At 39.8% G+C, this 17,174-nt stretch overlaps 1 protein-coding gene across 4 annotated transcripts in view; it reads right to left on the bottom strand.

The window, feature by feature from the left end:
• Nucleotides 1–17,174, bottom strand: part of pitpnm3 (PITPNM family member 3) — a 97,790-nt gene that overhangs the window by 10,184 nt on the left and 70,432 nt on the right. For 3 of the 4 annotated variants that reach the window (XM_039598245.1, XM_039598244.1, XM_039598246.1), the window contains 5 exons: nucleotides 13,309–13,466; nucleotides 12,909–13,079; nucleotides 5,785–5,991; nucleotides 5,486–5,634; nucleotides 2,472–2,588 (listed from right to left, as the gene is read on the bottom strand). In XM_039598245.1, coding sequence (XP_039454179.1) covers nucleotides 2,472–2,588; nucleotides 5,486–5,634; nucleotides 5,785–5,991; nucleotides 12,909–13,079; nucleotides 13,309–13,466 — 802 coding nt within the window. The remainder of the gene's footprint in view (nucleotides 1–2,471; nucleotides 2,589–5,485; nucleotides 5,635–5,784; nucleotides 5,992–12,908; nucleotides 13,080–13,308; nucleotides 13,467–17,174) is intronic. The other variant, XM_039598247.1, reaches the window with a different exon arrangement.

The raw sequence follows: 17,174 nt of genomic DNA, 5'->3' as shown, positions 1-17,174 counted from the left end.
TTGCTGAGATGGTTGCATTTTAATAGCATATTATGAGCGCGCTAATGTATAATTCACAGACTCTGTTGTGGGTCACCATGACAGAAACTGTAATTTTCCCTCCGTAACTTCTCTGTCATTTCTGCAACCTCAACGTTATACTGAAGAATTTTAACAGCATACAGTGCTGGCTTTATCAGCCTCACAAAGCTAGTATTTCATTTTTGGATTTATGTTTGTACATTGTAACAATAAGTGATCAAAATAAATTATCAAAGGGGTCAACTTCTATAAATAAAATATCAGTTGTACAGCCACACGCGCAAACAAAAGCAGCAGCGACGATAAATTAAATTTATTAACTCAACCATTGTTTACTGCGGTTGTTTCATCAGGACTAAGAGGCTCAGATGACATTTCGTTTACTTGAAAATGTTCTGCTGTATATTGACAACACTCAGTGAAAGATAATGGAGCATCTGCACATGACAAATACAGCTAAATGCTAATGTGATCAACCATGTTGTTGTTGTGCTTTACCGTCTCACCACATCGGCTAATGATAATTGATTTAAAGGATGTGACATCTAACAAGGAAGTTCAATGTTTCCAGCTGCTATCCCGCATTAGCTTTGTCAACAGTTAATTGTCTGCCAGCAAGAGGCGTCACTTACTCATCCTGTGACGGCAATGCAGAGAAAGAGCATGTAAATATATATGTGCATACCTGTGTGTGTACATGCATCAGCATACAGTTTAACAAGATCCCAGCCTGCAGCTATGTGACTTGAGTGCATCACATGGCTCAGCATAGATTTTTTTGTGTGTCATGAACTCTGTGTGATATATGTGAAAACAATACAAACAAGCAACTTGTGGCCCAATGACACCATCAACTCACAGACAAAACTATGGAGGACACGAGTTAGTGAGTCAGACACCTGCCTGTTAAAGAGCAGCACACGAGAAGCAACACAAGAAACAACTGCCACAGTAGTGGTCCCTCTCCAGCTGTGACAAAGGCCTCTTACCACAGCAAGAAACCTTTGAAATAGTTGCCAAATCTCTCCGAATGGCATCGCCCTGCAACAGATCATCATGCTGCGCCCAGACTAAATCGGCATGGGGCTGCTTTAAATCTACACGTACTGACTCGTATCCAGGACGGGGGCAACTGCTTTCCGCACTAACACAAGAATCACATCACTTAGCTGAGGTGAGGCATGAACAAGACGACACCGAAAAAACAGAAAACCTTCAAACTCAAATATAGTTATGTTTCCATGGCACTCTGGCTATTCAGTTCTATTTATAGCCACACGAAAAGCAAGCAGTCACTAATTTTGTGTCTTTAGAAAAGGGATAGCAATGTGACCTTGATTATTCTACTCTGCAGGGTTCAGGAACATCGAGCAATTGTGTGCGTCTGCCTGCATCAGTGATTCAAGGTGAATGTGTGGGAGTATTTTAAGATTTTTCCAGCTTCAGACCATTCATGAAAGCCAAAGACTTAAATACTACAGCTTCAGCCCACTGTAATACCTGCCTGATTAAGTGCATGTTACAAATTAGGGAAAGATGAGTGAAATCAGATTTTGTCTACTCGGAAGTTTAACACCCTTTATTGTGTCACTTCATTTCATCGGGGAGTCAAGAACTCTGTCTAAATAAATAAATAAATCTGGGTAAATTCCCAGATGATTAAACATGCAACTATTTTGCTGGTAATACCTGAAATGAGTAAAGAAAATCAACAGCTTATTTATGCAAGATAATTAATAATTTTATTGGGGGGATTATATTGGTTGGGTCTGATTATTGCGGGGGGGGTCATAACCCCCCTAACCCCCCTGGAAATTACGCCCCTGTTTCATTTGCATCTTGCAATGGAACTCAGTTATTGCAAACAAAGGCATTTCATTTTTTTTTTATTTGGATCAACATGCCATCGTTGGTCCATGCCTTGAGTGTTGGCCTGTCTTTCTTTTTCTTTCTCTCTATATGTGAGTGTGTGTCTAGGTCTATGTGTGGATTCCGGGAGGCACAGCCAATCTCTCTTAACCACCAGATTTCTGGCTGGCAAACCTGAGGCTCATCACCTAATCAACACCCTGCAGTATATATACGCTAGCTCGCAGATTGTTCATTCAATTGTTGTGGTAGAGGGGCGCCTTTCTCGTTTCCCAAACTCTTGCTCTGATCGCTAGTTTGCTAACCTGCTATCTTTGTGCCCTAGGTTTCCTGTGTGAGCCAGCCAAACCTGTGTCAACTCTGTCTGCTGATTGATTCGACAGCTTGCCAACCCTGCCTACCACTCTACACGTCTACACAGTCTTTGCCAGTGTCAGCCACAGCTGAAAAAGCCTTTTAACTAGACTCTAGGATCAACATCTTTTTAGTCTGCCAATTCTTGATTCCTAAAATACTGAACATCATGTTAAGCTGGTATTAAAGTATATACATCCAAAAAAAAGGGAATTTTAATTTTTTACCCTTAGTTTGACATGTGTCCTCCTTCTAAGCCACTTCTCGCGGGGACCAGAGGGTGAGAAAGGAGCCGAGTCCAAGTTGTCTGCTTCCTGTGCCTTTATGCAGTCACATCGCATGAGCTGTTAATGAATACAAAAAATATTTAAAATAAGAGCAGGCATTTCCATAAGATAATGCCACTACTGTGATAGCGGCATTACTGTTAGCTGATATATTGACGAACAGTGCATCTTATAGTGTTCTCCATCTAAAGCCTTAAAAGAGGTTCATTGTGTTTCTAATTCACAGTTTAAGAGCCAAAACACTTGTAGAGAATTACTGCATATTGCTTGACCGAGGCTCTGCTTATCATTTTTGACCAGGTGGCCTAAACATCGAGATGTTCCTTCTTTCAGAGTTTCCATAAACACACCAACAGAAAGTACATGATTCAGTCGGATTCTAACAAATGACTTTTCACACAACTTTTACATTCTGTTACAAATCTTTAATATTCTGCAACACAAGTGACGCTGTAAGCCAAGGTTTATTAAATTCCTAATGACTTCAATAGAGCTTTGTTTACTTTGTGCATCTCTAAATCGTCTCCACTGTCTCACAAAGACAACACACAGCAGATCGAGCCAACACGGAAAGATTTCCTTTCCCTGCGGAAGCTCTGCTTTCTAATCATCTGTTTTAAAAGAGTGCCAGTGTTTCTAGAAGTTTTTCATGAGAAATAATGTGATTAAACAGATGTTTTTAAAATGTATTTACTTGCATAGTACTCACTGGTATCTGAGGAGTTACAGATTCTCCTTATCCTTGTTATCATAGGTTTAAGCTATAACATTTTTCAGTGGGCAAAATCTGGCGTAAACCTTGTCAAGGTTCATTGCTTAACTCCAGCTTTAGTGCTAGAAATATATACTGCCAGCATGTTAAGACTCTCCTGATCAAAGGATGGGTCCGTATGACTAAATAAAGTTGAGGATGGTAATATGGAAATGACTACAGCTGAGCCTAAGCTGAGAACATATTTGCAGACTTTTGAAATCCTAACCAAAGAGTTGGCAGCACACATACATTTTCAAACTTTTGTAGATTACAGTCATACGCCTATTGAATTTATTCATAAAGCAGACTAAACCACAAAATCAGACATGTCCATATTTTTGTCATATCAAAGAGCAAGCTTGATAAAAGGGCTTCAGTTTGTCAGAGACTCAGCTGTGATGGGTCAGATGAATGCTGAACAGCTTCACATAAGATCAAGCATGTCAAGTGTAACTTTCCCTTGTTTTGCAGATCACAACACAATAACACATTTGAACCCTGTAGAGATTTAAAATGTTCTTTGCATCATGTATTGTGCTTTATATCAATCTGTCCAGATCCATGCTATGAGACAGTATACCATAACATCAAATAGTATTTAGGGTAAAAGATCTGGGTAAATCTGTGGTTTCATTTTATATTTTTCAATCTAACTTGTTCTGTCTGCAGTTACAAGCCATAAAGAAGAGTGACAGCATCACTGGCTTCCTGCCAGCATTCTGCTAATAACACATTCAATGTGTCACATATGCAGAAGGAACCCTTGAAAAACTAAGCAGCATCTCTCTTCTTTGCTGTGTTTGGTGAAGGAAGAAGACATCATTAAATTGCAACAGCTGTTCCAGGTGAGAAAAAAAAAAGTGTGTATATATACATACATATATATATATATATATATATATGTAAAAAGCATCCTTTAGAGAGTCCTATTTTATGCTGACAGCTGAAAAGTTAGGCAGCATCTACAACATATGCTGAACAGAGTTTCATGTCTGGACAAAAAGGTGAAGTTTGACTGGTATTGTTGTGGACTTTTGGAATCAGATCAAACTCAAATGGCTGAGTTCCTCACATGCCATCCATTCAATACATTTTTTATTACAGTGCAACATGCTCCCATTTACAGTACAGCTGGACTTTTTTCTTCATCTCTGCTAGTCTGAGCGTAAACGACTCTCTGCGTTCTGAATTAGCCTTGTGATAGACAGGTGACCTCTCCAGGGTGCAGCCCTCAGCTTGGCCTGTGACAGCTGGGATAGTATTCAGGCGATCCATGTGACCCTGAATTGGATGAGTGGTTAAGAAAACGGATGGATGGACTATCTCCTAGTGTGACAAACAGGTCAAGTCATTGTATGTTCTTTGAATTACACACTGTATGAAATGTTTTACATTAATAAACCCTTTCTCTTTTGCCATGTTATGCAGAGAACAAGGCAGTTTATTGATTTAAGCACACTGCATGAAATGCCAGTGCATGAGTCTAAAAACTCCACAGTTTATTCTTATAATGTTAAGATACACTGTTTCCAACTTGACGCCTCTGCTCATTGTCTCCATGTCCTACCTCCCACACCTTTATTGTTGTTTTTGTGGCTATATTAAACTGCGTTAGAGAGCTAAACCTGTTTTTGGTGTATCTCTCAGAAAGAGTCCAGTGGATGACGCTTTTAGATATTTAAATACAGTTAGGTAAAAAGAAAGTACAGCCTCTGTCATTTTATATATTATGATATAATACAACCACAATTCCAAAAAAGAGTCGCAAATAAAAACAGAATCCAATGATTTGCAAGCAACTGGCAGCTATTTACCATCTAATTTCCTTTGGAAACAGTAAGCATGTACATAGACAGAACGAGGATGATAGATGGATGTGTTTGTATTTTTAAAAAATGATGGTGGTTCTTTATTTATCTGATCTGTTTGTTCTAATAGGCAATTTATATTTCATCATTTGCAGGGAATGAGTGAAAATAAGATTGAAAATATCATCAGAAGCTCAAAGAATCCAATGAAAACAAAAAGCATACTTCATCTCGTGATCATGTCCAGATCAAAGCTGTGATTAAGGTTATAAGTGAGCTGCAGGATTTAGTTAGTCTTCAATTTGAGCTGCAAAAACAGCCGTTTTAGAGAACACTCCTTTATTAAATATGCTGTGGAGAAAACAATACTGCTATTAGTAAGGCTCTCTCACCTGCCGAAGAACAAAAGCTGCCACGTCAGTGGACTCCCAGTAGGAGGCGTGAAAAAGGTGAGGCAGAGCCACTGTTGGAAACGCAGTCAGCACATCGGGGCAGTACAGAGCGTAGTCCAGCCTCTTGGAGCCCCACCAACTACTGGAAACTGAAACATAAACACACATCCTCATACTTACATGGGGGATCTGAGGTCACTTTAAAAGCTGTGAAAGCTCATCAACTTGAATTAATCTCCAGGAGATAAATGAAAGACGACAGTGTGGCCTTTCTGTCTCTTTGTTTTCCTCCCACTCACTGTTAGCGATGGTGTTTCCAAGTTGGCCCATGGAGCAAATCGACATTTCACTTTCCACACTGGTCACACTGGCTCTACGGCCCCCCTCTTCTCCTCCTCCTCCTCCTCCTCCTTCAGTGTCGGTCTCAGAGGAGTGCTGTGAAGTCGGCCCTCCATGAGTTTGCTCACCTTCCAAAAACACATTTGGATGACTTTGGATACTGTCTGCTATAGAGAGAGGGGGGAAAAAGGGAAAATACAGAAACAAATGGAGAGAGAAGAAGAAAGGAAATGCTTTGATTACAACAATTGACTGGTCTGAATCTTTAAATCAATGCTGCTATTTGCCTAATAAGGCAGGTTCTTGCTGTGTATTGACTTGCTTTGCATTTTATAAAGCAAAACCTAAGACAAGCACTATGTATAAGTGTGATAACAGGCGAAAAGCTTCTTCCACACTTTGTGGGTTTGAATCAATTTATTAGACTGTATTTGGCATTAGCTTTGGGAGCCAGAAAAGCATCTTGCTGTTGGTTCCTGCAGACAAGTAGAATAATTTATCAGGTTGGGTTCCTCGTTTCCCCCAGCAAGGCTCTACACAGCATTTTCCTATTTGTTCTGTCTTAATACTGAAGATCCCGGAGACCTCGTTTCACTAGACATCACGAACATAACAGTTTTCTCTCACAGACCCTAAAAGAAAAAGCATCATACGATTATTAATTCAGACAGTAGAGAGGCAAAGGCCTATCAGCTCTATTCATTAGCACATTTATCTTAACAGCTATAAAAGATTCAGGACAAAAGGAGATTGACGCTGAATGTAACAGAGCTTCTACCTGAGAATATTCTCTGACAAGCTGAACAACAGCAGCAAAAGAAAAACAGCTAAAGGCTCATCTCTTTGTTTGAGAATGCTCCCTTGATGTTTTCTGCTTTGACCTATACTATAAAACTTTTTTTCCAATATCTTGAGAGTACTGATTATCCTATTAGCGAAGCCATTTTTCATGAAAGTAGAATGGCAACTACAAACCCACCATTACATCTCTAGCTCTCTTTCTCTCCTGAGAGCAAATGCTAATCAGAACACATCGTGTCTGGGCTGGTCTTTGATCGGCGCTTCAGATACAGCATACTCTTCACAGTTTCTTCTGTCAGTTTACTTCTACTTGGGCCAAACATAAACATTAACATTACAGATAAACATCTGTGGACATTGTGAATGCCTGCCTCTATTCAGTATCTGCAAATGGCCGTGATGTATCAAAGTCATTACCCAGAATTTTCAGTTTGTTTCACAGCTTGTTATTCTCATGTTAACCCTTTCTGTGCTGTTGGAATGGCTATAAATATGCCAGCAGATGAAGTCCCATGTTGCGTGTTTGGTTTGAGAAGGATGAGCAACTGCAGCAGAATACAGATTAACTGCGGCTCTCAGAAACATGGGGGAGAATCAGCGGTGGTTAACAAATCCCCTCAGTCGGTCTGTTAGGAAGATGAAGATGATGAAGAAATCTGACACATACTCTGTACTTATCAGTGCCGGGCATCTCATTGCCAAATTTTCTGTGTCACAGGTCTGTGTTATGTGAATATATGTGGGAAGAAAAGACATTTTTAGACGAGAAGGGAAAAAATTTAACTGTTCAGTATTTTGGGGGGTGTTTTAAATGAAGTCTACCAGATTAAAATATAACTTAAATGTTGTGTTACATTAACACATTTGTGTGGTGATGAGCGTGTGGGGTCCTGCATTTGTGTGAGCATGCAGTCTTTTAACAGATAACTACTCAAATCTTTGCAATTCGCATTACTGGACATAAGGATATGTACTGGGGATGAGACAACGATTCAAACACAGGATTGTTATCTAACACCCGATTCTATCTAGTACCACAACGAGTGGGATTTAATCTTTAGTTTGCTGCGGAGAGCAATCTTTCATTATCAGTCCCCAACTCAGTAAAAACTGCAAAACAAAAACGCCTAAATGTCACGGTTCTAGGGTTCTGTTCTTTTGTTCTTTTTCTTGTATTTTTATTTTGTGAACTCATGTTTGAGTTTCATTGTTATTCCAGTTTTTTTTATTTTGATTGCTGTTTCGAGTTCTTTTTCAGTATCGCTCTTTGTTTTCGAGTCCCAGCCTTTGTTTATCATTTATATAGGTTTTATTCCCGTCTTCACTTCATAGTGGTTCTAACTGGAGTTTCATTTTTCATTCATTTTGTTGTTATTTTAGGGTAGAGCCTATGAAGTTAAATAAGTTGCAAAATCTGAGCACCTGTGTCGTTTGCAGTTTCAGTTTTTTTGTCATTTTTTGTCCCTTATTTTGTCAGAGTACATTTACTGTGCTATCTTCACGTTAGCTCGTTCATGCACCGTATTTTTGTGTTTCCGCATTTCAGTGAGAGTTGTTTGTTTCCCGAACACAACTCACTGTTATTAGAATCTGTGTCTGATTTTGAGTTGACGTCCTCCCCATGATTGTGTGATTATCCTCACCTGTCTCCCATCATCCAGCTATGTCCATCCCCCTGATTAGCGCTGTCATGTCTCCCCTCAGTCTTGAGCATCTGTGTGCCTTCCCAGTGTGGTGCTTGTTTGTTTCCCTGGAGTTGTAGACTTTTTTAAACTTTGTGTTAAATATACAACATTCACCCAGTAACACAGCTCTTTTCCTATGCCTAGCACTTTATATCTCCTTGCCCAAGGACACATTGGCATGCCGACTGGAGCAGTCAGGTATGAACCACTAACCCTGTAGTAGATAACACATTAGTATATAACCTGCTCTACCTCCTGAGCTACAGCTAGAGCTACTCCACAGACTTTTGCACCATTACCACTTCTGTTTCCAACCCAATAAAATGTTGTTTTTTTTACTTCATGACTGAGCATTAGGTCTGGGAAGTATCCACTCATACTGTTCAGGAATAGGACTTCATATAAATTCTCCTCAGCACAACAAGCCGGATTCTTTGAGGCCACACTCCTAAACCTTCAGGAGCCAAAGGATTTTCTGTCAGTGACCTGGTGCTAATCACAAGAGGTCAAGATCTAAACAGTATCAGACAGTTGGTTTAAATGTATTACTTGAGGGGCATAAATTTTGTTTAAATGAAATTTTCCAAAGCTGCACATCAATATCACACAAAAACTCATACACCTTGTGTTTTATAGTGGTAGTGCTCCATTTTTACTTCAATAATATGGAAGAAAAAAAAGGTACTGTCTGTCACTACTTTATCACTCATACAGACACAGTTGTATTTAAACTGAGGACATTACACTGATTCAAGTTTTATTGTACCATACCTGCTGTAAACCCAATGAAGCCTAATCATTTTCTAAGCTTAAACGTCACTGTAAAATGTTATGGGGGGTCTTATGAAGTCTAAAGAGCCTGGAAAGAAAATCTAGCTTTACCCCCACTGTCACCATAAAAAAGTGTTCAAAGTAAACACACACAAATGCAGACACACTCAACATCCTGCTTTCATTAATGAGACCTGCCCTAAACCTCTCAGAGGAACCTTCCTCTCTTTCAGTCTATCGAACAATTGCACAGCCCTATCTTTCTTTCACAGCACAATGAGCAAAGAGAGGCAGAAAAGGAGGGGCGGCACTGACTCTGGCGTCATTTTCTGAAACATGCGCATTCACTAAACCACCAAAGATATGTGCTGAGGATGAAGAGGGTCATAAAAATCTGCTAGAGTTGCCAGGTAAAATGGAGATGGAAGGGGACATACATTTTCCAGCTTTTCTTCCCAACCTGCTTATATGCATGTCTGTGTGTGCCTAAGTTAAAGCAATAAGAGCAAACAGGGGTTTGATGAAATTACCAGTATTTACATAGAAGGAATTTTAAATAAGTGTGAAGAATGAGCGGTAAAAGAAAGGATGAACAGATGACTTTGCAAGTGAGGGAGGATGATCCTTAGAAAGTCGTTGTCACAAAAAGACATGAAAAGGGACTTTCAACCACACTCAGCCATTGCAACGCTCTCAGCCTCCATACTGAACATCTGATTAACAAATACATTTATGGTGAGCTAAAATATACTGTCGTCAACCTTTTACATTAAAACGCCATTAGCTGTGCCATTAATACTGATAAGGATTATTATAATTCCTTTTGCATTTGCTGTTTGGATGATCATATTTCCCATTGGGCTGTTGCTGGAAATCAATAACAAGAGGGCCCATTCTCTGTATATTAGCAGCATTCATCATAATAAAAGCTCTACTGTTGGCGGGTGTAGATGTCAAAGTCATACCCACAGGAGCCTGATTTGATTGGCTCTCCATGCCTTCATAACAACTAATTACCATATTACAGAGCAGGAAATGGGTTATGTGTGCGCCGCTGTAACTTCTGTGCGCCTGCACCTGTCTATGGTTTTTGATTTAACACGCATCGCAATTTGAGAGCTTCCAAGTCTGATCAACAGAACAGTGATGCAGACCCATAATTAAAACCCACTGTAGCTGCAAGCCAGTGCTGTCTGTGTGCTTTTTACACTTCATCACCTTTATCAACACTTCTGGTCAGCACTTCTGGCTCTAAGAGGCGTCAAGCATCTCCATTTGTGACCAGCTGGACACGATTACATTTTTTTTTTAAAGAAAAAGAAAAAAAGACCTCAGGGGTTCAAGCATGTGTGTGAGATATTTCCTATGTATACGTCTCATTTGAAGAATCAGCCATGAGTCCATGTTTAAACAACAAATGATTCAATGATCTAATGATTTGTTCAATGATTGCTCCAGGATTAGATACAGTAGTTTAGCTAATTAGATTCATTTCAAACAAAGAATAACCCTACATGGTTCTGTGTTAAGTATTCCCCGTTGACACTCAGAGGTTTCTGTTACATAACTGAACCCTCCTTACAGGAAATGAAAAAATAACCAAATTTCTCACTAATTACTTGGATAGAAATAATTGCTCAGAGAATTCTGCTCACTATTCAAAAAAATGCCTTAGCACACAGTAGAGTGATATGGGAAAACTTATTCTTATATGTAACATATAGTAACTAAAGTGCTAAAAATGTGCTTATTTGTGGTGTTTCTGTCATGGTCCTGGTTCAGTGACCCAGTGTTTTGGATTTTGTATTGTTATTTTTTATTAGTCTTTGGTTTCATCTTGCTTCATGTATATTAGGGTTTGATTTCTGTTTTGTATTTCTACCTTTTAGGTTTTGGTTCCTGTGCTCCTCATGTCTCTGGTCCCTGTACTCAGTGCTCCTTCTGTTTAGTGTCTGGTCGGTGTCTCTGTACCTGCTCTGGTCCCGCCTTTCCTGTCTAGTCATCCCTGTCCTTATGTTCCAGATGTTTCAGTATCGTGTGTCTGTGTCTGTAAGTTCTGTCTGTGTGTTTCCTGTTTTTCTTTGAAGGTCCGAGTCTCAGGTTAGTATATTCTGTCTTGCTTCCCTTGTCTCGTCTTGGCCAATTAGATTCAGGTGTGTCTCCATCCTGTGCGCCACTTCCTTGTTACCGAGTGTGTGTATTTAGTGTCCGTGTCTGCTCCTGCTCGTCGTCGGGTGGTACCCTCACCAAGCTGTGTGTTCTGTCTCCCTTGCCGGTTTAGCTTATGTTTGTATCTCTCGGCTTAGTTCAGTTTGTGTCCAGCAATAAAGCTGTTAAAGCTCACATCTGCCCTTTTCGAGTCTGCATTCGGGTCCTCCATCCCTGCTGCGTGCACACAGCCATGACAATTTCTAATAGCTTATTCCTGTTTGCAATGAAATGAAATATAACAATGGTGAAGCCTTTGTTTGAGTATTTACTTTTTTGTTGCCTGACATGCAACTTCTCACAGGAAAGGACCCACAGAGAGGACAACTGCATTCAAGTCCAAAGTTCCAGCCTGCAATCAACAGGCTGTAGCCAAAAGAAACAAAGGGAATTGGAGAGTATGTATGCTGGGTGAGTAATGAGCTAACTGTACAGCGGTGCAGCAGAACAATCTTCAAAAACATAAAGCAATTTTTTAAAAAGGAATCTCAAAATTAAAACAGGAAATAACAGAAACAGAAACCCAAAACTATGACAGGCAGGGCAGCCAATTTTTGACTGCCATCTCATATGTGCAACAAGACCCGAGTGAGTCACACTTGTTGATTTCTATTTAAATGTAATGCCGAGCATTTCATCAAATATTTGTCAAAAATCATGAACAAGCATGTACATCATCTGTGTTTGTGCACAAAATGTTTTTGTTCACTCGTGTCCCAGCTTTTCTAAAGGGGGAAACAAGGGTGACACAGAAACTGATAAAATTACATGCATGTCTAAATAAACTGTTTCTGCTCTTTTCCTTCTTAGTAGTATACCACTTTAGGGTTTCTAATAAAAAAGGATAGTTGAAAGCAAAATGGAAATTAATTTTCCCCATAACTGAGTAGACACGTCTGACAAATCTGCTCTTAGTTCAGCATATTTCTAAAGCTTGCACTTCAATAGCAGGGTATAAAATTTTCTAAAGCCTCACACCAACCCACAAAGCCTTATCTTCATATCTCTTCCCGTAGGCTGTTAAAACAAGCGATCAGTCCTTGTCCTACTTTCTCTCAGTAATGTAGGTGGATGGAGAGAAAGGGGAACCAGACGATGCATCATAACTGCTGTTAAGAGAGAAGCTTTATGTCCCAAGAGTGGGCTAAAACATGCACCAAATAAATCAGGGACTCATTATGGAGTCCCTACAACCAAGAATCCCAGAGAGATTACAGCAGTGCTGTGCCAGATCTAACAGCTGACTACCTCACATACTGTGACTGATCCTCAGAGAGAAGTGTCAAGCCAATGGTACTCCACCACAAGAAGATAAAGTATAATTACTTGAACCACAGGCTTTAGGGGGTAATTTCGGTTCTGCCTCTATAGGGCAAAAACACACAGATGGGATCAAGGCTTTCTGTGTCCTGTATAAATGTAAATGAGAAAACTCACACTGCTAAGTCACTGAATCTCTCTGTAGTCAGTGTACCACTGTAATCCAGTCAGACTAGCAGAATTCAAACCAGCTTTCATAAAATTAGAAATGAGAAAATAGATTAAGCAATGAAATATTCAGGAGCAGCATTCCTCCCATATCAGCAAATTGATTTCCAGGCTTAAATCACTCGGCCTACCTATGAGCACCGAACGTCCGTCTCCAAGAGGGTAGCGTTGGTAGCGTGGCACAGCAAATGGCGGCAACTTGTGGAAGAGAGGCTGCAGTAGCGGCTCCAGTCTAGAAGCTGAAGGATCCGAGGGGTAGAACAGGTTGAAAATCTGAGAGCAGGCTGGACGAAGCTGGCTCACTGAGGGTCAGAAAACACAAATGACAAGCATGACCATAAGAAACGATTTCAACCTGAGTCAAGCGAGCCCTTTGGATAAGTGGAGTGATAAAAGCAAAGTGAAAATCCGTTTACCCTAACCCAGTGTAAACTTTTTTACAACGTTTTTATAGAAAAACAACATATTGATTGTATTAAATTTTAAACTACAGTACTTAAATACATGTTTTGCATCATTTCTCCTTCTTACCCTGAACAGCGGGCAGCACAGTGCGTCTCATGGCCAACACTAGGCCCAGCGGGCAGCCCAGCAGGAAGCAGTCCGATACCTCAAAGTCAAATCTGCCTGGGTTCAACACCAGACTAGTACTACTGCCGCCACGCACCTCTGTGCCCTCCTTCATCATACTGGAAATTTAAAAACAACAGACATAATATACATCATTCATACAGGCAACTCACATTTAACATAATTCAGTACAAGACAAAAATATAATTAGAGTTCTGACATCTAGGATCTGAATACACAGAAACTGGTGAGTGATGAGTAAACATCCCCCGCGCTTAAAGCTAAATGCTCGGTTGGTGGAAGGGGTTGAAACAGCAAACAGTGATGGAGCAGCACTGACATCTCAGAGGGGGAGTTAGGAAATTTATAGCTTGAGTGGGCCGTCAAATTGGGAGGGAGCGTTTGTTATACCACTTGAAAACAGAAAGACATGTTACATGTGAATGATGTAGTGCAGCCCAATTTGTCTGCCTGACTTAGCTCCATCAACACCACCAAGTTTTTTCCCCTACTAACTGGTTCCATGGTCTAAGAGTCCAGAGGTGTACAGTGTATGCCCTTCTCACACCTGTAGTTTTTCCCTTTCCTTCTCTTTCCTCTGCCTTTCTGCACGTACTTCCATTTACAGGTGTTTGTTTCTGATCTGTGGCTACTTGCCTAAATAACCAAACATGCTCAGTGCTTATTCTCATACAGAAAATAAATAAGAAAAAGGTTATTCAAAGTTTCCCTTCCCTTTAAAGTACACACTTGTATTTTATATAGAGGACTTATAAGACTCATGTATTTCATATTTCCTTTAATCCCTTTAAAAAAAATGCAAAAAACCATATTTACTGTGACATGTTTCTACTTCTTTTGGGTTGTGTGTGTGGGGGGGTTTCTCGCCCTTCCTCAGATGCAGGGTAGATGGTCCCCCTTTCCTAAGCCTGAGGCTTCTTCCTATTAAAAGAGAGTTTTTCCTGCCTACTGTCAGCAAATGTCCTGCTCAAAGGGAATTGTCGTATCTAAATTAATATAAGGTCTCCGCCTCAATACATAAAGTGCCCTGAGATGACTTTTCCTGTTATTTGGTTCCAAAATAAATTGAACTAAATTGAATCACCAGGCTATCTTCACGCTCACATGCACTAATTCACAAGCTCTTCTTTGGCAAAAAATGTTACTGAATTAAGATAGTGCTCATGATTCACAGTAGCTAAATGGAAAATGTGAAAATTTTATGGAAGTGATTACCGCTTATGTCATTAAATGGACAAAAATACACAGTCCATCACTGGTGTGTACATAACATTCAAACGGACGCTTCACCCTCCTCACACAGATTAAGGTGCATTCATCACTTTTAACAGCTCTGCTTTCCATGAAAAATATGAGCAAGTAGGAAATTAATACAAAAAGATCATTTTAATACAGATTTCTGGCATGTGTGCACTATTTAGCTAACTTGATGACAAAAGCTGGCAGTGTAGCAGGTTTATATGTGCAATAAAACAACATTTTAAATGAAAGTAGAGGTAAACCAAAATTTCTTATGGTGAACAGCTGAATGTTTGAACACTTGACGTGTGATCCTTTTTCTTTGTCCTTATTCAAATGTAAGCTTGCATGTTTTAACATTCTGGGGTTGTTGTCAGCCCTGGGCCTAAATGACTCAGCCAGAGCAGCTTTTCACCCGGTCTTCACAGTCTGCATCACACTGACAGTTGTTTGAACAGCCGAGTTGGTCTCAGACAGAACCCACTGCTGCTGAATGACGAGATCCATTTGCTTACTAGCAAGCCAACATTTCCCATCAAGTCCTACACAAAGAGGACGGATTAGCCAACAGTCTCCAGCCATCCTTAAAAGCCAAATCAATAGTGCTTTGATTGCTTTCTGATTCCATTTTTAGCTTTTGTCTTCACACGCACACACACACACACACACACACACACACACACACACACACACACACACACACACACACACAGGACTTCATTCACAAACAATACACACAAATCTGTATTTAAAATGTGCAGAAGAACATCTCACATATGAGTCATGGATTCATTAATAGTTTTTTAACTGAATTTGCAAATACTCTGCAAATTAGAACTGCCTCACTTGCAAACATCTGGACAAAAAGCATGCCCGTCTTAAATGTAAATGTAATGCATCACTCAGCTAAATGAACTCTATATTACCGCATATCCTAAAAAACTGTAAAATAATTAATGGCATGGAAAAAAATGTAAATGTAATGCATCACTCAGCTAAATGAACTCCCCTATATTAGCCTGGTTCTGCTGGAGGTTGGAGGTTTATCCTAAAAAACTGTCACCAAAGTGCTTGCTAAAATAATTAATGGTATGGTATGTAAAAGGTTGGCCTTTACAACTCTAGGCAAACTGAATTGAATTGAATCCATGTTACAACTCTAGGCAAACTTAAGAGATGGAGTGTGGCAGTTTGCAAAGAGATTTCAATGATCAGTGGGCCTAAAGATGAAACATGCAAATTCATTGAAACGTTTTGTGCAAATTTCTAACATTTCTACACACATTAGTGAACGAGACCACACCCGCATCTTCACTTTGTCTTTGTTTGAAAGAAAATTCATTGCTACAGAAAACAATTCCTGAAAATTAAAAGAAAGCCCTCTTGTTTGTGTGTGATTCATTGAGAATTGTTTACACAGTAGAGGTACCCTCAGGATTTGGATGACTAAAACACTGAATATATATTGTTTAAATACATTTTCATGTTGAATTTATTTGAACAAAAATCTCTGCTCTGAGTAAGAGCCCGTTTCTTCTGCTGCTCATAAGATGCTGGAGTGTGCTATAGCTCAATGAGTGTTACTTGGCCCTGTTGTTGTAGGAAGTGAAGCATTGTTTTTGTTGTTTAGTGGCTTTCCCATCCTTTTTTTATTTCTCATTGAACTCAACATTATTGTCAGTATACAAGATAAATCTGACACATATCACATTTGTGGTGGTGTTTTTGTGTGAATGGTTGACATTTTTATGAGACCTAATGAGTAATGAACGCATGCTGTGTCATTACTGTACTAAACAGATCTGACACTGATGCCTCCATATCAAGCTAAAGCACCTCTGATTCTGTGATGGGCTAGCCAGCCATTCTCCAAGCAATCTTCACATGATCTCATCTTTTTCTGAGCAGTTTGAATAAATAAGATTTACATATGTTAACAATGTGTTTTGGTGCTTTTTTGTTGGAAATTGTGTCTGTCTACATATCATTGAAACTGATCCAAACAAAAAGAGACATCTTAGGTAAAATAAATGGTAAGCATAGCATACCGTCCTGGGTTTCCACATGAGAAATGTCGTGATCATTTGTGCATTATCTCAAGGGCAATTTTTAGTCTGGAATATTGCAAACTACAGGGTGAGAGCCACCTAAAGGGCTATTCTCAATTGAGGAATAATGTCCACGCAAGAGGAGATTTAATAAGCCCTCATGGTGACTGTAGGAAAAAAAAGGCAGACCCAGGAGAAGAGCTTAATCAGGAGTGTAGAAGCGAAAAGTGAGAAGGGGCATTGATGTGAACTATGTGGCATAACTGTGAAATGATGAGATCCTATTTTCAGTGTGGGTGCTTAATGGTGTAAGCCTTGTAGAGCATGTGATATACAATGGGAACACTGGTTGCTTGAACTGAGTCAACATGGCAGTCGTCCCCCTTCAGGCCCCAGCCATAATCACCTGCAGTTCTCAGTCTCCATCACAAACTGGCTGGCAGAGGTACAAACAGGCTATTTATAGTCCAGCAGACTATAGACAGGTAGACAGGATGTGCAGTCAAGCTGCAAATATTG

This window comes from Oreochromis aureus, linkage group 14, assembly GCF_013358895.1.
Source record: "Oreochromis aureus strain Israel breed Guangdong linkage group 14, ZZ_aureus, whole genome shotgun sequence".
Classification (NCBI taxonomy): Eukaryota; Metazoa; Chordata; class Actinopteri; order Cichliformes; family Cichlidae; genus Oreochromis; species Oreochromis aureus.
The sequence above is the reverse complement of the archived record's forward strand: the minus strand, read 5'-3'. Positions and strand labels throughout refer to the sequence as shown.